Here is a 19,228-nt window from a genome sequence, read left to right on the forward strand (position 1 = left end):
CAGAGTGATCCAACGGTTCAATCTCCGGGAAATCGACGATCTCTGCAGCTAGGTTTGAAAATGACGGAAATTACTTCTTCTTCTTTTGTGTGACTTTTGTGTGTGTTGTTAGGGTGTTAACAACTGAAACCCCTACTACTCCTTTTTAACCATACATGAAAAATAAGAGTGGGCCATAAAAATAATTGTTGGGCTTCCTCATTGGCCCAAAAACCCAACACATTATAGGCTTTAATTTTGTTCCGAACTTATCAGTTACTATGACGTATCTTAATTCAAATAAAACATACCCTAAACAATAACTATGTTAGTCTCAAATATAAACAATTTGATGTCTTTTTGTTTATAGTAAAATAATAACAAGATTCCAAAGGTTAAACTAATTTTCTCAAACAGTAAAGACGTATAACACAATCATCATTAAAACAAAGTTAACAAAGAAGTGAAAGGCATAAAAAAAAAAATAGAACTTAAAAAAATCATTCTTTGTATGTTATTTTTTTTATGTGTATTTAAAGTAATTGTAAAGTAGTTTAATTGCTGAGAGGCCATTATACAAGATAACATGGACTTTATATACCTCAATTTCATTTATTTCTAAACAAAAAATTCAGCCCAATTTTGGTTTTGGCTATTAATAAAAAATAAACAAACTGAACAAAAACTGTCAGTCTAAAAGAATAAATCAAACTGATTAACTGAAGACAGATTGACTAATAAAACAGACTAACCGATTACTTCGGTTGCGGGTGAAGAATGAAACCTAAAAATAGGGTTTGTAATTGGTGAATAATCGAAAGGACTTGTAGTTTCAAACACAACGTCATTTGGACCATCGAGCTTAACAAATACATGAAAATGACAAACATTAGATCATTTACAATGAATATATGTAATGATTCAAGTTTACGAGTTTGTTTAAATGAGGGGTTGATGTAAAATATTGTTTGCGAATGCCAAAATGTTATTAGAGTCTACATAGTTTTTGTTATGGAATTGTATGAATGCACGATGGTAATGATTCATACGTGTTTTAGTGTTTAAGGGCTACTAGTAACATGACATGTAGGCATGTAGGGTATATCTTTTTTCTTTTATGTTTGTTGCTTTGTTATAATGATTTTGTTGTCTTGCCATTAGGGTTGTTCACTTTTATCCAAAACCCGAAATCCGACCCGAATTCAAAGCCACTCAAACCCGAATTAGCGAATACCCGAAAAACCCGAACCCGAGAAACCCGAACCCGACCAACCCGAACTTTAAATGGTTCGGTTATCGGGTCACTTTTTCAGGCCAAAAACCCGAACAACCCGACCCGAAAAACCCGAAACCCGAAACCCGAAAAAAACCCGAACATTTATTGTTTTTTTTTCTTATAAAAGTGTTTAGATTTGGAGTCTTTAATAGACGGAACACAAAGTTTTGGGACTTTTAAATACTTTGATGATATTTTTAAAGTAACAATATGAATTTTGATGATATTTTGTAAAAAAAAACATTTATTTTCATTTTACATCTAAACCCGAAAACCGAATAACCCGACCCGAACTAACCCGAACCCGAATAACCCAAACCCGACTAACCCGAACTTTAAAATGGGTTGGTTATCGGGTCAATTTTTCTCAGAGAAAAACCCGAACAACCCGACCCGAAAAACCCGAAACCCGAAGAAAAAACCCGATGAACACCCCTTACTTGCCATTATAAACATGTCTTGTATGTTACATGAAATGACTTGGAAGACATTAGACTATAAAGTAGTAGGACACACATGATATGGACAATTAAGACGCATCAAATCATGCCCCGAATGTTTCCCCTCAAATTGATGCAAGTTAAACATGCTGTCCAAAATGTATTTTAATGTCATTACATCACCTCCCAATCCCAACCTCATATGTGTTAGGTTAGAACCCATAGATATGTCACAATTCGTATGAGTTGTTGTCCGAATATGTCATATTCCCAAGTAATGATGTTCGGACTCCAATTCAGGTATAGTATGACCAATTTATGCTTAAAAACTTCAACATATAAAATACCATAGCTAGTGCCAATGAGCTGGTAGTAAAGTGGTAAAAGAGAGACATGGTGTTCCAAGTGACCTAGCTATTTAGTTTCGGCGGCATCTGGTGATGATGGTAGATTAGGCGAGTTGGCGGCGATCACCAATTCGATCCTTAAACTGACTGTCCTGTCTTTGGGCGAGTGTTCACGAGCTTCGGCCCTAGATAAGGGTTTTCCCTGGTTCAAAGACGAGTGTATAATAATGTGGTGAATTTCGCTGATAGCCTATTTAAGGATTAGTTTGTCGTTAAGAAAAAAGGTTGAGATTGGTCTTCGGCCAACAAGGCCTCCTTTCATTGGTCCCACACCGGATCCAATAACCTTTTTCTTATGATACGTCAGCGACTCAGCGCAATTCAACCGCTAAAACTTACACACTTCAATAGTTCGACCCCATCAACGATTAATTTTAAACCCAGCTCACCGGGCAGAGGATGCATCTTCTTCCTGCATATACACCCACTTTGCATCCAAGATTTTGACCCACAATTTCAAGTTTCCACCCTCCTCCTTCTTCTTCTTCTTCTTTTGCCCTAATTTTCACTCATTAGGGTTTTCTGTTTGATATTTATCATCATTACACTGGTTCACAAGGTTTAACGGTAAGTTAATCTTTCAGGGCTTTTGATAAAAATTTTTCAGTTTCAGTTTATGTTATGCAAATGTGATTAATGGTTGTTATCTTGATAAATAGTCTTGGCATGTTTAGGGGTTTTAAAAATTGCTTCTTGATTTTAACTGTTAGGGCTTCAAGTCCACAAATTTCATGCTCAATATGCCTTTATTATTTATTATCTTATTTGTAATTTTTCCAATATTTTAAGTAAAAATGCATGTATTGAAGTTTAGTGATAGGATGGTTGTAGGTTGTATTAAAGTGGTTGCGGTTTGAAATCTGAATAATGGCAAGTCAGGAGAACGATGGATCGCCTGTTAAGGAGGCGAACGATTCCGCAAATGAAACTCAGGTGAATTGATTCTCTTTTGACTCTTTGTTCATCATGGGATGTATATAGATGCTGTTAATCTGTTTTACTTACATTCCTTATCTATATTGTTTATTGGTTTTTGTTTGCTCAGGAGCAGCCCTCAGGCAATGCCATGGGAGCGGTCCCACCTGATTGGACCGGTTTTCAGGTTTCGTATCTATAACACTTTTAAGCTTATAGTCAAATTGGAGCATGTGTCGTGTGAGTTGTTTGACTAAATTTAGGTGGTATTGACGTCTTGAACAGGCTTATTCGCCTATGCCTCCACCTGGTTACTTAGCATCAAGCCCTCAACCTCCTCCCTACATGTGGGGGGTTCAGGTACTACGCTTCTTAAATAATGGATTTTGCTCTATAAAGTTGATTTATATAAGCGAAATATAAGTCAGTTTTATGGTAATGTTCCACTTTTATGTGTTTTTTTCTGTTTCAAACTCTTATTACTACTATTACTTTCTAACTATCGTGCCTTACCCTGTTCATATGTGAAGTTGGTCATCGACATTTATTATTTTTTTTTTATGTATTTTGACCAGTTATTTCATCTATATTGAATTATTCTGCATTTTCTAATATATATATATATATATATATATATATATATATGTGTGTGTGTGTACTTGCAGCATTTTATGCCACCTTATGGTACCGCACCTCATCCATATGTTATGTATCCTCATGGTGGCTTATATGCTCATCCATCTATGCCTCCGGTATTCTTGTTGTTATTTTATATATTAATGCTACATTTATTTTTTAATGGAAAAATTACAAGTTTTGTCCTTTATCTTAATACCACTTATCAGACAGTGTCCTTTTTAACGAATTTTGACAAGTTTTGCCGTTTACAAGGAATTTTGTTGCACATTTTGTCCTTTAGGCTTAACCCAGTTAGATTTTCTTGTTAAATCTTGTCACCCAAGGGTATTTTAGTCTTTTTACCCATTTATTTAAATATTTAATATTATTTAAAAGAATAAAACAAAATATTTTAGGGTTGACTCTTGAAATAAATGGGTAAAAAGACTAAAATACCCTTGGGTGACAAGATTTAACAAGAAAATCTAACTGGGTTAAGCCTAAAGGACAAAACGTGCAACAAAATTTCTTGTAAAGAGCAAAACTTGTCAAAATCCGTTAAAAAGGACACCGCCTGATAAGTGGTATTAAGATAAAGGACAAAACTTGTAATTTTTCCTTTTTTAATTCCATAAAGAAGGCATTGGATGTTAATAGTTAATACATACCTGATACCGTAAATGTAACCAGGGGTCATATCCGTTTAGTCCATACGCAATGCCCTCTCCAAATGGTGTTGCCGAGGCTTCTGTAAGTTGCGTTAATTCGCTTTTACATTTTTTGTTAAAAGATGTTAGAAACAAGCGTTGAATTTGCATGCAGGTTAATACAGCTGGCAGTATGGAAGTAAACGGCAAGTCGCCAGAGGGGAAGGAAAAACTTCCGATTAAAAGATCAAAGGGTAGTCTCGGCAGTTTGAATATGATTACCGGCATCAACAATGAATCCAGCAAAAATGGATCTTATCCTAAGAGGTATAGATTAATAAATATCATATGGTGAAGTTCAACTCGATATAAAATTTACGAGGTTTAACGTACTGGCTTTGCAGCGGTGAGAGTGGAAGTGAAGGTTCTAGTGAAGGAAGCGATGCAAATTCTGAAAATGTACGTATTCTTGAAAATATCACCGATACATATAGTATTTCACATGATTATTACTATTTAACTGAATCAGTAACAATATTGCGGTTTTTTTTTATTTTTTTTATTTATTTCAGAACTCACAAATGAAATCGGGACCCACACAAGATTCTATGGAAGGTTTGGTGCTATGCACTTAATTCTTAACGTTGGTCTTGCGTAATTAATGCGATTGCTATAACCATGTTATTGGGTACAGATGAAGCATCGCAAAATGGAAATTCCACCGTAAATGGTTATCAGAATGGAGGACTTGTGAATCAAACAATGATGATTGTGCCGATGTCAGCAGCAGGTCCCGCTACTAACTTAAACATGTGTAGTATTACTGGTGTGGTGTAATTGTGTAAATTTATTTAATCTTTTTATAATTTATGGAAAAATAATTTCTGCTCTACTTGCAGGGGGAATGGTTGCTGCGGTCGGGTCAAGGGAGAACATGCAGCCACAGCATTGGCTACAGGTGCAAATTCATCGCTTCTATGTTTTATTATATCTTTATGAGTAAAAGGTCATTTTTATCCATGAGGTTTGCGCAGTTTTGCAACTTTCGTGATTCGTCCAAAGGTTTGTTTTTTCGCAGCTGGATCCAAAAGGTTTGAAATCTTGCCATTTTCATCCGGCTCGTTAACTCCATCCATTTTTCTCCGTTAAGTCAGGGGTATTTCTGTCTTTTTTGTTAACTTAAAGGGCAATTCGGTGTTTTGAATACTTGTACATTATGCTAAATGTTTGTACGTAAAGTGAAAAAGACCGAATTGCCCTTTGAGTTAACAAAAATGCCGGAAATACCCCTGACTTAACGGAGAAAAATGGATGGAGTTAACGAGCTGGATGAAAATGGCAAGATTTATTTCAAGCGTTTTCGATCCAGATGCGAAAAAACAAACCTTTGGACGAAAGTCGCAAAACTGTCCAAACCTCAGGGACGAAAATGGCATTTTACTCGATTTATATTTATATTTATATTGATTAATTAATTAATTTCAGGACGAAAGGGAGTTAAAAAGGCAGAGAAGGAAGCAATCCAATAGGGAATCTGCTCGCAGATCCAGATTGCGTAAACAGGTAACGATTTGGGCTATGCTTGGCTTCCGACGGGTAAAAACTTAAAAAGTTGGTTAAAATGTTCAAAACAAAATTAAAAGTTGGTTAAAAATGGTTAAAAGTCAAAACAAAATTTTAGTATTAATCTCAATTTCTTTTTCTGTCAACGTTTCGTGGGAATCAGGCAGAATGTGACGAGCTAGCTCAACGGGCCGAGACTTTGACCGAAGAAAACGCCGCTCTTAAAACAGAAGTGAGTCGTATTAGGAGTGATTACGAGCAGCTTCTTGCTGAAAATGCAGTTCTTAAGGTATTACACATTTCTGGTTCGGTCCTGTTCACAACTGACCGTCTCCAGGGGTAAGTAAATTCGATGATTTGATTTTTTTCAGGAGAGATTAGCGGAAGCTCCTGGGCAGGAAGAAACAAACCAAGAAATGGGCCGCGGAAATCATCAAGATGGGCAAGCCCTACTTGTGTAAACTGGTTAATTATTGTCTAGCACTCCCATTTTTCCAGGGATTAACCTAGCCGACCCCAACCGAACCAAATTTTAGTGAAACCGAAAAAGCCTGTGCTTTGAAATGGTTGTATGTAGTAGAATAGCCATTGATGCTGACCATTATTCCTATTTAGATGGCAGGATATTTAAATCAGATTATATTAATTATAGCCGTCCATTGTTCTGAATTGCTTGTGATCTTTCGAAGCTGGATAAAATCATGGTTATGAAAATCGCTAGTCGCTAGTCAGCCTGTGGGGTACCGACTAGCGATTAATTAGGATCCGGGATTAATCGTATTGGGATTTTTATATCTTATTTTCAGTTTTATATATACACATACGCTTTTGTATGTATATTTTAAGTATAAAAGTTTTAACCCCTCATCGACCCATTTTTTAGGTATATATAATTAATTGCTGGAATTTATAGGTTTTCGCCGGAATCTCGCTGGAATCTGGTCGGAATTGCCTATTTCCGGCCGACTAGATCCGATATCTGTCTGACTAGGGCCAACTAGTGATTAATTGACCGATTACTTGAAAATCAATCAATAGCCGGTCGACCAGCGACTAATCGCTGATTAATCCCGACTTTTCCAACACCGGATAAAATGCACAAGTCAGACAACTATGGTAACAAGTTACAACGGGTTAAATACGAATGGTTTTGTTTTCGTTAGTAAGGTAAATTTTTACTTGGTTTTAACTTTTAGGGGCTGTTTGGCAACATCTGAATGGTTAAGTGCTGAACCAGTAAGAGGTCTGAACCACTAAGAGTCTGTATAATGCTTAACCATTAAGAGGTAAATGTCTGACCAATTCAGATTAGAGCTCTTAACCATTCAGACTCTGTATAAATCTTAACCATTCAAAGGCAAATGTCTGAGTCATTCAGACATTTGCTCGTGAAACAAAGACTCAGACATTTGCTCGTGAAACAAACAGTCTGAACCATTAAGTGCTGAACCAGTAAGAGGTCTGAGCCATTAAGAGCGTCATTAAGAGGTAAACAAACAGCCCCTTAATCTCATATTGTGGTCGATTTTTATTCATCGACTTATTTATCGGTAAATAGATTGAAATCAGCATACTTTGCATTTACTGAACTAGATAACATGCCAAAACAGACATATCATGTCTCAAGGTATAAATAGTGCGTAACATCGCCAATCTGAAGGTGATGCTCCCCCAAAGCAACCTTCCGGTTGCCATCTTCATCAACGACGCTCAAATGTCTGCAACCGTCCACATGGAATGTAACCATCGTCACCTGTTGTGGAGCCAAGAATACCTTTTCAAAATCCAGTAAATCTGTTTGAGGTACGTTCCGGATCCATCGAGGATAGGAATACAACAACACACTGTAACTCCCAGCCATATTCCCGACGTTTTTCACACCGATCACGACTTCAAATCCCGAATTCCGACAGTTATTATCACTTACCTCAACTACTTCACATTCAGGATAACGACAAACTTGATCTTCATCTAGCGAGAGTTTGACCGACTTTGGTGCTCTAACCACCCACTGAGCGAACATAGAATAGCTTAGCCCGTACTCAAACGGATAAACCGTTGTGCCTTTATAAAACCGGTAGGTGTACCCAGGGTGGCCAGTGGTTAGGTTTGGTCTCATGTTCATGTTGGTCATGTTCACCGTTTCTGCGAAAAACTGTGGATACCATGTCATGGGCAGCCTTCCACCTGGATTATATCGTCCGAAAACGACATCAGCTAACGCAGCTCCACCGGCTTCACCCGGGAACCCGACCCACAAAATGCTAGTGATCTTAGGGTTCTCCTTTGCAAACTGAATATCCATTCCACCTCCCGACATTATAACAAGAATCACGGGCCCTTTAGATACAGACGCCACTTCTGAAATAAGGCGGTTTTGTTGTCCGGGAAGACTTATGCTGGTTCTATCTCGACTCTCAGCCTCAATGGATTGATCCGTACCCATCACTAGAACCACAGCGTCTGCTGCAGACGCCACTTCCCTTGCCTCGTTAAGTTGCGCATTAGCACATTTGGTGTCACTACAGCCTGCGTGATAGAGAGTCACGACGGAGTCGGATAGCCCTTGTAACGGAGTTGTATACTTGCATGGAACCCCTGAGTAAATCAACATCATAAATCTCAGAGTGAATTTCAAGAATTGTCCTTTATCTTTATATCCATTTTCAGGCGATGTCCTTTATGTTCAAAATTGACGAGTTTTGTCCTTTATGTTTTCATATCATACACGTTTTGTCCTTTAGGCCTAACCCAGTTAGTTTTTTCAGTTAAATTTGGTCATGTGCTTTGCACATGAGGGCATTTTTGTCAATTCAAAGGTTGCAGAAGCTTTGAGCTGTAAATCTGTCGTTGAACTTACCTTTGAATTAACAAAAATGCCTTCATGTGCAAAGCACATGACCAAATTTAACTGAAAAAACTAACTGGGTTAGGCCTAAAGGACAAAATGTGTATGATATGAAAACATAAAGGACAAAACTCGTCAATTTTGAACATAAAGGACATCGCCTGAAATTGGTATAAAGATAAAGGACAATCCTTGAAATTCACTCTAGATCTCAGTTATAACACACACTCTGACGCATATATGTATGTATATGTGTATATATATAGACCTGCATAGTTGCCAATCATGGTGGTTGTGGCGTTAGCATTAGGGCCAATAAGTGCTAGAGATTTAATAGCAGTTGGAGAGAGTGGCAAAGGGCGAAATACATTTTTGAGCAACACGATTCCTTGTCTAGCAGCGTCGCGGGCTAGCTCCTGGTGAGCCGGGGTGCACACATCTTTCGGACCAAGGTTCCCATACATTTGCTTACTCGGGTCACCATCGAAGAACCCAAGTCTCATAAGTGTCGCAAAGTTGTTCGAAACCGCCTTATCAACCACTGACTCTTCCACTAGCCCACCTTGTACAGCACCCATTGTGTAGTCTCTTAACCAATTCCCACAGTTAAGGTCCAAACCAGCGTTTAACGCATCTGCCGCGACTTGTTCTGGGGTCTTCGCCCAATGCTGCGAGTTGAACATGGTGTCTAACGAATCACAATCGGAACTTATGTACCCGTTTAGTTTCCATTCGCCCCGAATAACCCGTTTCAAAAGATCCGGATCCCCACATGTTGGTTTGCCGTTAACTTCGTTATACGAACACATCACACTTGCAACATTTCCATCCAAAACACAACTCTTGAATGGTGGTTGATATGTATCCTCCATATCTTGCTTTGTTACCTTTTAACAAAACAAACACAAAAACAAAATATATTTTAGCGACGGAAGTTGGCGAACGTAGCAACGAATTTCGGCATCGATAAACGTACCTTCGCATCGAAGTGATATCGATCAATGCCTTCCCAATTATCAACATCATACGCCGTATAATGTTTACAAGCAGCCGCAACTTTCAACCGATCTTTATCTCCATCATCTCTTTCTTGCAAACCGCGAACATAATTCGCCACATATTTACTCGCTAAAACCGGATCTTCTCCAGGAGTTTCTTGCCCTCGGCCCCACCGCGGGTCACGAAATATATTCACATTCGGCGACCAATACGTTAACCCCGCTAACCCAACATTATACATAGCTCTAGCTTCAGTTGACACCACTTTACCAATAGCTTTAAACAAAGTTTTATTAAACGACGCCGCGGTAAGGATGACTTGTGGGAAGCTCGTGGCTCCGGGGACCAAGCTAGAGAAATGAGTCGCGGGTCCGACGTTAGAAACGCCATGCAACGCTTCCGACCACCACTTGTATCCTGGTATACCGAGGCGGTCGATGCTGCTAGCATTGTTCACCAAGTTTCCTATCTTTTCTTCTAATGTTAGCCTCTTAACCAAGTCGTTTACTCGTGTTTTGACATCCAATGACGGATTGCAGAATGAGTAGTTTTTCAAGCTCGGGTCTTTTTCGGTATTGCATGCGAAAAGGGGTTCGTTTTCGGCGAAAACGATGGTTTGGCATGAGAATATAATCAAGAGGAGAAGAGCAATGGCCATGGATAAGATGTGTTGAAGAGGATGAAAAAACATGAGTGTAATTAGTAGTAATTAAATACTGAATCTAGTAGATTAACTCATTTAAAGTTTAAACATACATAATACATGATATATCTATGATCGTTTTACTAAGAAGATGTGTACGTAAAATAGGCAGAAAGCAGCAAAACCTCCTAACAACCATGTCACAAGAATCAAATGAACAAAGTGTTAGTAACCGTTTTATTAATGTTTACTAGATTTAACAAGTGACATTATATGGAACCCCAAAATGACATAAAAACATATATTATTTGAAATACTTGTATAACTAATGGAAATCATTAATTAAAAATAAGGGAAAAGATCAAATAGAAAGTTAATTTTCGCTAGCAAGGATAGGAAGCCATAGGATTATGACATGTGGCAAATTTTAAAATAAAGAGAAAGGGTATTTTAGTCAATCCAACTCCTTCTTCTTCCTTTTTCAAAACCCAGAAAATTCAAAAACCCACCATTTTCAACTATTTCTTCACTTTCTTTCTCAATAATCACTACATTATAGTGCGATTTTCATCACCAATCAATGATTCAGAACCCGATCAACGTGTTCTTCAGCTTTTTTTTTTTGAAGAAAACCCAGTTTAATTTCATAAAAAATCTCGTTTTTTCCGGTGATTTTGGAGATAATCACTCGATTCGTTCGATTCGAGCGTTGATAAGTGTTTCTATCATTCAAATTTCGTCAATTGATGAAGAAATCGGCTTCGATCCATGTAAGAAATTCTTTAATTTCATTTTCACGATCTGGGTTTTTGATTTAGTCATTGCGTTTTACGATCTTTGCGCGCAGGGGTCCGGGGGCGGCAGCCCCCGGTAGCGGGGTCCCAGGGGCGGCAGCCCCTGGCGGGGTCCAAGGGGCAGAGCCCCTGGCTGGGGTCGATTAAATTGCTGTACTAAAAACGCATCAGAAAAATTAATTTTCCAGAAATTTGCTCATTTCGAAGACAGTAATTCGTAGACAATTCAGACAGTTCACAGTGACAAACAGTTTTATGTGTCCATTGCGTTTTAGAAATAAGAGAGTTTTATGTGGTTTCTGGCTATTGCGTTTTAGAAAAAAACACATTTTTAAGTGTTTTTAGTCATTGCGTTTTAGGTAAAACACATTTTTTAGGTGTTTTCAGTCCATTGCGTTTTAGAATGAGTCATTTTTAAGTGTTTTCTGGCCATTGCGTTTTACATATAAGACATTTCTTTGTGTTTTTGGTGCATTGCGTTTTAGGTAAAACACTTTTTTATGTGTTTTCAGTCCATTGCGTTTTAGAAAACATACATTTTAAGTGTATTCTGGCCATTGCGTTTTACAAATAAGTCATTTCTTTGTGTTTTTGGTGCATTGCGTTTTAGGTAAAACACATTTTTATGTGTTTTCTGGCCATTGCGTTTTACAAATAAGACATTTTTGTGTGTTTTCTGGCCATTGCGTTTTACAAATAGGTCATTTCTTTGTGTTTTTTGTGCATTGCGTTTTAGAAAAATGTCATTTTTTAGATTTTTTTTTTCATTGCGTTTTACGTAACTGGTGGTTTTTCTATTGCGTTTTACGCAACTGGGTTTTAATTTTTTTTTAAAATATAGCAATAGTATACTCGTTTTAAAGATAAAAAACGCTCGTTTTTTTGGTGCAATTTTTATAAAAAAATAATGTCGTATGAAAGAGTTATTAACGTTTAAAAAATTGGGGGGGGGGGGATTGGAGGAGAGAGAAACTATTGGCTTGGATTGACTAGAATGCCCTTGAACAAACTCACGCGCCTCTTTTTTTCCTTTCAATTTCCCTGATTTAATCTTAGCACTTGATTAACTTAATGGATGATCAAGATCACTTCCTATCATTCCTAGTTAAATAAACTTCTTATTGTATCTCCACCATTTAAAAATAAAGTATACAGTAATCTAATATAAGATACTACTATATAATATGTGAGAATACTTTTCATGATTAAAAGCAAAATACAGTGTTTATGTAGGGTCAAACCCAATTTAGTTGGATTATATAAGTTTTTTTGTTATATATCAAAAAACTGTATATAATAAATAACTAACTATTCGCGTCATGTATTATTATTATATAATTATGTTAAGTCCAAAACAAAATTTTCTTCTTCTACTATTTCATGCACTAACATTATACTTCTCAATTAATTATTTTATCATATTTTATCTTAAAATATTATTTTATAATTTTTAAATCTTCTATTTATTTAATATTTCATTTATTCTACGCGTATAATACCCGGGTTTCTAAGCCGATATGTTTATATAAGCCCTTTTGGTATACTTTAACCTAACTCCACCTAAGTGACACAACAACTTTTTTTTTTCCTCATTTCACTTTGTCTCACTCTAAGGAAATGGTTTAACATGTTAACACATAACTCATTTAATGCACTTTAACATTGGGTTTTTGTCTAAAAAAGAAAATAATAATTAACTCAATCTCTTAACATTGGGTTAGCATGTTAACATATAACTCATTTAATGCACTTTAACACAAGAAGGGAGTGGTTTGGAATGTTAGTTAACATGCCATGTCATTGTTAGCACTCTAGATGTTAGAGTACACCCTAGGACTGTCAATTTTACACGAATACACGAAGTTAACAGGTATCGTGTATGGCCTTAACAAGTATCGTGTACCAAACAGGTAGACACGAGATTACCTGTTAATTTTTGTGTATAAACAAGTTAATATGTTTACCTGTTAATACCCGTTAGTACACGATAAGAAATTAAATTAAATAAAACTCATCAGCCATGTGCGTGTGGGTTCCTTAATTCCTTTCTATTTTCATTCCTCATTCAATTCAAAAACAATAAAACCCTAAACTCCCTCTGTAACTCTCAGATAGCATGTCGTGTTCGTGTTTTTGTTCGTGTTAACAGGTATTACCGTATTAACAGGTAATTTTCGTGTATAACAGTCGAACAGTCGTGTTAACAGGTAATTTTCGTGTATATCGTGTCGTGTTCGTGTTTGAAAAAAGGACACGATAAGTTATCGTGTCATGTTCGTGTATGGGATTTCGTGTATCGTGTCTTATCGTGTCGTCTCTTATCGTGCCAGCCTACACCCTATCAGGGGCGAATTATAGAAGGGGTGGGAGGGGCGCCCGACCCCCCGAACTTTTCGCTCAGTAATGTTATATTTGTAGTTTTCGTACAGAAATTTTTGGGTATATACGTTTTCGACCCCCGGTTCTATAGAAATTTTTTGGTATACATTTTCGACCCCTCTGTCATTCGGGTCAAGTTTCGCCACTACCCCTATGCCCTCTATTAATCTCCAACAAAACTCAAATTACATACTGTAACAAGTTAACTCTCATCAATATTAATATAGCGTCTGCAAAACAATTTTAAATTTATTCCCAACTTCCTATTTTATCTTTATGATATTTTAATTAATTAGATTATGATTGCTGAAATGGAAGGTATTACCAAAATTATGAGTTGGGTTAATTTGTACTTCAATATAGTATCAATTGGGAATAGATGTATTTATAAAATTCATATAATATCAAAATATGTGGTTAAAGAAAATGTGATATAATGACATCTCAATTTTTTATGTAATATTTTGAAATACTTTATTTTATATTAATTATAATTATAAACAAATGATTTGGGAATGGCTTTTAATGACATCTCAATTTCTATGTAAAGATCTCGTATATGATGATTAGGTTTATTTTGATAAATCACCCTAACAAAGATTGTGAGTACACGTCTTGTAAATATATTAGTCGGAAGGAATGAAGTAAATATCCTATGCATATGTATTGTTGTAGTGTTTGCTCTTTGCCCGTTTGGGTCGAGGGTTTTATTTTGTTTGGTCTTTTGCGTTGTTTGGGTCAGATGCGTGGTTTAATGAAGTTCACTTTTCAAAAAAAAAAAAAATGGTAGATCACTTGTGTGTTAAGCTTACGTGTCTACATTAAAGTGTGTAATTAATGCTTGCATGCTAATTAATTAAGTTGAATTGAAACCAACTTATTTTCACTGAGAACTTCTTTAACAAAGGCAAATTAGGAAGTATTTGATCTTTATTATTTTAAGGACCTGGTTATCACTTATCATAAAACGACTGCCTTGGTGGAGTGAAGATGAAGAGCAAATAGAAGGAAAGTGGAAATGATGGAGATGGTAAGTGTGGTATATAGTCCCAATTTAGATAGCATAGTCGTCGTATAGACTTTTTGGTCTTCATGTCTATCTAGAATTTAGTTACTTTGTGTGGAATATGTTAGGTGGAGGGGGAGCTGTATGATAACTGTGAAACATCGCTGCAAGTGGTTTTATTACGGTATGTGATCAAATTTAGTGATGGTGGTCAGGGACGAATCTTGTCCGATTAAATACATATAAAATTTTTAGAGTGCCGGGCACCCCCGGCCCATGCTAACCTCGGCCCATGATGATGGCCGATGGCCATGGTTGTGATGTGAGAATGTGAACATTGGTAAACGGTCATTTGACCATTACAAAACTAAAACATAAATACCCTTTTCCACTATTTAATAAAGGTGTAGTAGGTTAGTTCCCCATGTATTACACGGGTTGAACAATTTAAACTATATAGTATAGATATTTCCTGTAAATGCAAAACAACGACAGAGATATTTACATACCATATTGACATAAATGAGTTAATATAAATGTAACCTATCAACTCGTACATATTAATTAATGTCGTAGAGTTCGATAAGACGGCTCTAATGTCGGTTGAATGAGGTCAATCAGAGTCTATTTGATACCCTTTGTACGACTTCTTATTTTTTGAATCTTTGTATTTGATTCTAAACCTATTATTAATATTATTGATAATAATTTTAGTTATATATATCAATAATATTATAGGGGATGGTTCAAATGAAAACCACTTTTATTGTGAAAACTCGAAAACTAATTAAAAAAAGCCTAAAAAACACACAAAAAAAATTTTTTTTTCAATTTTTTTTATAAAAATCGCTGGTTTTTATATATAAAAAAAACTTTTTTTCAAAAAAAAAAAAAAAAAAAAAATTTGTGTAGTGCACATGTGTAATAATACACATGTTTAGTACACATACACATGTGTAGTATTACACATGTGCACTACACAATTTTTTTTTTTTTTTGAAATTTTTTTTATATAAAAAAAACCTGCGAATTTTGGTTTGCAAAAAAAAATAAAAAAAAAATTTTTTGTATGTCTTTTTGTCTTTTTTTAATTAGTTTTCGAGTTTTCACAATAAAAAGAACCTTCACCTAATATCATATATATATATATATATATATATATCAATAATATATTTAGTCTAACATATTAATATTATTATGAATTTCGAAACTTGTTTAGCTAGGATTTAAGATTCTATTGAAGTTTTAGTTTAACAATAGGTTATTGAATTAATAATAAGAATTTGTATTAGATTAGATTAAATATTATTATTATTATTAGTATTATTAATACTTTTAATCAATTAAATGAGAGAATGACAAGTGTCCAAAACAGATTTCTTTTATTATATAGTGTAGATTTTTGCCATTGCATGAAAATTTAACAAAAAATTCTAACAGAGATAACAAATTGGACTCTAATAGTTACAATTAAAAAAATAAGAAGCTGAGTTAGTTAAACATTTTAAATTTAAACTCATATAGTTAAAATGATTAAAACTTAGGGACTCAATAGTTATTTACTCTTAAAATTAAATCATTAGTGTTATTTCTCATAGCATTAATAACAATAATTAATCACCTTTTTCCTAGGGTGTTCACGAGTCGAACCGAGCCGAGCTAGGGAAAGCTTGGGCTCGGCTCGATTATACACCAAGTCCGCTGGGCTTAGCTCAGACTTGAAACCGAACTGAAAATCTAAGCTAGATCTTGGCTTGGTTTGGCTTCGATTTAAAAAAAAGTTACTACATAGATTTCAAAATTCAATTGTCTAAAATATCATTTAATAGTTCAAATGAATATATCAAAAATCAAGTACAAGCAAATACAAAATATGTTTCATAGTTCAATAAAATACGATATAAGTTCATTAGCATTTTAATCAACCCTCAAATATGCCGTATATTTTCAACCGCACTCCTAAATACCTACAAATAATAACCATTTTTATTATATATTATATTTATACATAAATAAAATATACCAAAAGTAAACTAATCCAAGGCGAGCTAACGAGCGAGCCAATCCAGCTCGATACGAACTGAGCCGAGCTAGACTCTCTTTCTAACCGAGTTGAGTTGGCTCGGCTCAATTTCAAACCGAGCTTTTTCCAATTAAACTAAATCCGAATGAGCTCTGAACCTTGAGCTTTTTGGACAATGTTACTTTTTCTACTATGATTTCTTGTTAAAATTAAAAAAATAACTTGTTTACTCAAGCCATTATTACTATTCTCTTATTTTTAATTACTCCATTTATAATTCCAATTTAAGTGGGCATATAGTCACATACCTCTATTTAATTGTTAGTCAACGATTTTTATCAACTTAGTTTCTCACCAACGGATGCGGCTGTCCGATAATTACCAAAATGATATCTTCCAGCATTTGCATTATCCTTTTTTTTTTAACACCAACCCATTAGAACAATTAGAAGACAAAATCACACTTTTACATTACATTAGAAAGATACAAGAAAAAGGTCATTAGAGTATTACTGATTCATTCAATGTAATACAATAAGGAACCTTAACTTATTCATTACAACATTTATTTAGGTTCTTGTTTCTTATAACTCGAACAGTAATTTGATTATATTATCAAATGGCTTTGATCAAGGGCAGAATATAACGTCGTAGTTGGTTCCACCAGGGCATGTAAATGTGCTAGTTTGATCATCCTTAGGATAACTATAAGCATCAGGACATCTCGTCTTGAAAAACCTTGATAAATCAGTTGGTCCACAATTTCCAGAGTTACAACAATACTGATCAGTTTTGTACACGGTGCAAGGGTTATGGCACCCACCAGAAGTCCGTAACTGGTTCGGGCACTGCCCATTGATATCCGCGGTACACGAGATACCACGGCTGCACCCATTAGAGTTGGGTCTAAATACCATCGGCACATTGAATCCGTCCACAAGAGAAATGTCAAAGAAATCAAGATTTTGATATTGATTGAGAGCGAACTCAGCCAACGTGTTAGGTGGGGTTCCATAGTTTTGGCATCTGAGGAGACCGTTGCAATCACCGGTTTGGCACCTGCCACGCCCTGAGCCATCAAAGTTGCAACCGGTTCGGGGCCATATACGTGCTCCTGCTGTGCCAGCTGCGACGTTTAAGGACCATGTTTGGCCTGGGTTAAGTTGTCGGCCTCCACCAGGAACCGCACCAGCCCAAACGGTGTACCGACAGTTGTTTCGGATATTGAAAACGGCTGCATTGGTGGAGTGAAGAAGAAGAAGAGCAAGTAGAATGAAAGTGGAAAGGGTGTTGGTGGTCATTGTGGTTTTGGGTGAGAGTTAAGTGTGACTAAACCTGGTTTATATAGGCCCAGATGTTATAGAATTTTTGGCCTTCATGTAATCATGTTTATCTAGAATTTAATTACTTGTGTGGAATATGTTAGCCCACTAGGAATGATTAGCACTAAAATAACATCAGTTAAACCTTTAATCGTGAAGCAATATATACCGACGAATATTTGGTCGTACATAACTGGTTGATGCACAGTATTACTTTTTATACTTAAAAAAAAGTATCAGATGAATAATAAACAATTACACAAGTGTTAGGGTGAAGGGGGTGCTCACCTAATAGGTGAGTCCCCTCTCTTACGCCAAACCAATCCCCGTGTGCCACGTCAACTCCCCTCTTAAACTCCCCTAACACCCCCATTTGATGGCGCCACTCCCCTCTTAACTCCCCTTATTTTTTTATTAAAAAAAAAAAAAACAAAGAAAAGCTTTGATTGGTTGAAAGTGGGCTGGCCCCACCACCTTTCCTCTCTCCTCCATCGGTGACAGCCCACCGGTTTCGACCCTCTCTCTACCTCACCGATTTAACGGCGCCACCCACCTAATCGGTGAAAACCCTCCCCGCGGCACTCCCCGAATTACGCCCCGCCCACCCTTAGAAGTATATTAAAGAGTCAATTAGGTACACTTACATTAAAGAATGAAGGGTCCTTGTTTCATTTTAGTTTATTGGATTTGTGTAAATATCAAATACAAATGAGTTTTAACGTACAAAATACCCTTAACGTATAAATCATGTTTAATTGCAAAATGTTAAAAAAAATCATGATTTTACAGTAGTGGAGTAATTATTGTAGGGTAATTATAATTACTCTACAAAATTACATAATTACTCTACTAGTGTAAAATCACGATTTTTTTTATTTTTTTAGTTTTGAAATTAAAATACGTGTTTAGTAAGATGAGAATTTTTTTTTAAAAAAATATCTCCTTAATTCTTCTTACGTTAAGAGTATTTTATATGTTTCATTTGTACAATAACATAACCCTATTAGTTTATACATTATACTTATTTGTAGAAGCATATTTATGTTAAAAATATTTTGTATGTTAAGACTCATTTGTACAATGACTTAACCATATTAGTTATACAGCGGGAGGTTTATTTGAGAAAAAAAAATTTAATTGAGAATAAAAAGAACAAATGATACAATTGTAAAATATTAGTTAGTTTTTCTTTATCTCATTTATTACTATCTTTAACTAATTAATTAGTCATAAAGACTATCATTCTCTACATTAATTTTTTTTGCCTACACACATAAAAAGTTATTCTACACATATTTAAATTTATCATACACAACTCGTAATTTATTATACGTCTAGTAATTTGTCCTACACTCTAAATTAAATTGTA

At 35.6% G+C, this 19,228-nt stretch overlaps 3 protein-coding genes across 7 annotated transcripts; 1 reads left to right on the forward strand and 2 right to left on the reverse strand.

Annotated features, from left to right (window-relative positions):
* Window positions 1-2,415: 2,415 nt before the first annotated feature.
* Window positions 2,416-6,514, forward strand: LOC110921887 (bZIP transcription factor 16). Of its 5 annotated transcripts, none has more exons than XM_035986677.1 (14): window positions 2,416-2,669; window positions 2,934-3,035; window positions 3,148-3,204; window positions 3,303-3,377; window positions 3,683-3,769; window positions 4,326-4,385; window positions 4,458-4,609; window positions 4,687-4,741; window positions 4,855-4,897; window positions 4,977-5,065; window positions 5,178-5,240; window positions 5,768-5,845; window positions 6,009-6,134; window positions 6,217-6,514. In XM_035986677.1, exons 2-14 carry the CDS (start codon window positions 2,970-2,972, stop codon window positions 6,304-6,306), a joined length of 1,041 nt encoding a protein of 346 aa, XP_035842570.1. In that variant the 5' UTR covers window positions 2,416-2,669; window positions 2,934-2,969; the 3' UTR covers window positions 6,307-6,514. The 5 variants fall into 5 exon arrangements, with proteins under 5 accessions (XP_035842570.1, XP_035842571.1, XP_035842572.1 ...); XM_035986676.1 differs by having other exon boundaries at window positions 2,463-2,669; window positions 4,977-5,072; window positions 5,182-5,240; XM_022166209.2 differs by having other exon boundaries at window positions 2,469-2,669; window positions 2,923-3,035; window positions 4,977-5,072; window positions 5,182-5,240.
* An 834-nt stretch (window positions 6,515-7,348) lies between these two features.
* Window positions 7,349-10,469, reverse strand: LOC110921886 (beta-xylosidase/alpha-L-arabinofuranosidase 1). The gene is made up of 3 exons (XM_022166208.2): window positions 9,670-10,469; window positions 8,962-9,580; window positions 7,349-8,443 (listed from the first exon to the last, which is right to left on the reverse strand). Exons 1-3 carry the CDS (start codon window positions 10,381-10,383, stop codon window positions 7,461-7,463), a joined length of 2,316 nt encoding a protein of 771 aa, XP_022021900.1. The 5' UTR covers window positions 10,384-10,469; the 3' UTR covers window positions 7,349-7,460.
* Window positions 10,470-16,985: 6,516 nt separating this feature from the next.
* On the reverse strand, window positions 16,986-17,863 carry LOC110922514 (protein P21). The gene has a single exon (XM_022166805.2). It carries the CDS (start codon window positions 17,836-17,838, stop codon window positions 17,167-17,169), a length of 672 nt encoding a protein of 223 aa, XP_022022497.1. The 5' UTR covers window positions 17,839-17,863; the 3' UTR covers window positions 16,986-17,166.
* Window positions 17,864-19,228: the final 1,365 nt, after the last annotated feature.

The sequence above is a fragment of the Helianthus annuus genome, chromosome 17, assembly GCF_002127325.2.
Source record: "Helianthus annuus cultivar XRQ/B chromosome 17, HanXRQr2.0-SUNRISE, whole genome shotgun sequence".
NCBI lineage: Eukaryota > Viridiplantae > Streptophyta > Magnoliopsida > Asterales > Asteraceae > Helianthus > Helianthus annuus.

Bases quoted from the DNA above. Each gene is read 5' to 3' on its own strand.
- LOC110921886 (XM_022166208.2), bottom strand. From the start codon at position 10,383: ATGTTTTTTCATCCTCTTCAACACATCTTATCCATGGCCATTGCTCTT. The intron at 9,581-9,669 runs GTACGTTTATCG...TTTTGTTAAAAG, and splicing joins GATATCACTTCGATGCGAAG to GTAACAAAGCAAGATATGGA. The intron at 8,444-8,961 runs GTCTATATATAT...TGATTTACTCAG, and splicing joins CATGATTGGCAACTATGCAG to GGGTTCCATGCAAGTATACA.
- LOC110922514 (XM_022166805.2), bottom strand. From the start codon at position 17,838: ATGACCACCAACACCCTTTCCACTTTCATTCTACTTGCTCTTCTTCTT.
- LOC110921887 (XM_035986676.1), top strand. From the start codon at position 2,970: ATGGCAAGTCAGGAGAACGATGGATCGCCTGTTAAGGAGGCGAACGAT. The intron at 3,036-3,147 runs GTGAATTGATTC...TTGTTTGCTCAG, and splicing joins ATTCCGCAAATGAAACTCAG to GAGCAGCCCTCAGGCAATGC. The intron at 4,386-4,457 runs GTAAGTTGCGTT...ATTTGCATGCAG, and splicing joins ATGGTGTTGCCGAGGCTTCT to GTTAATACAGCTGGCAGTAT.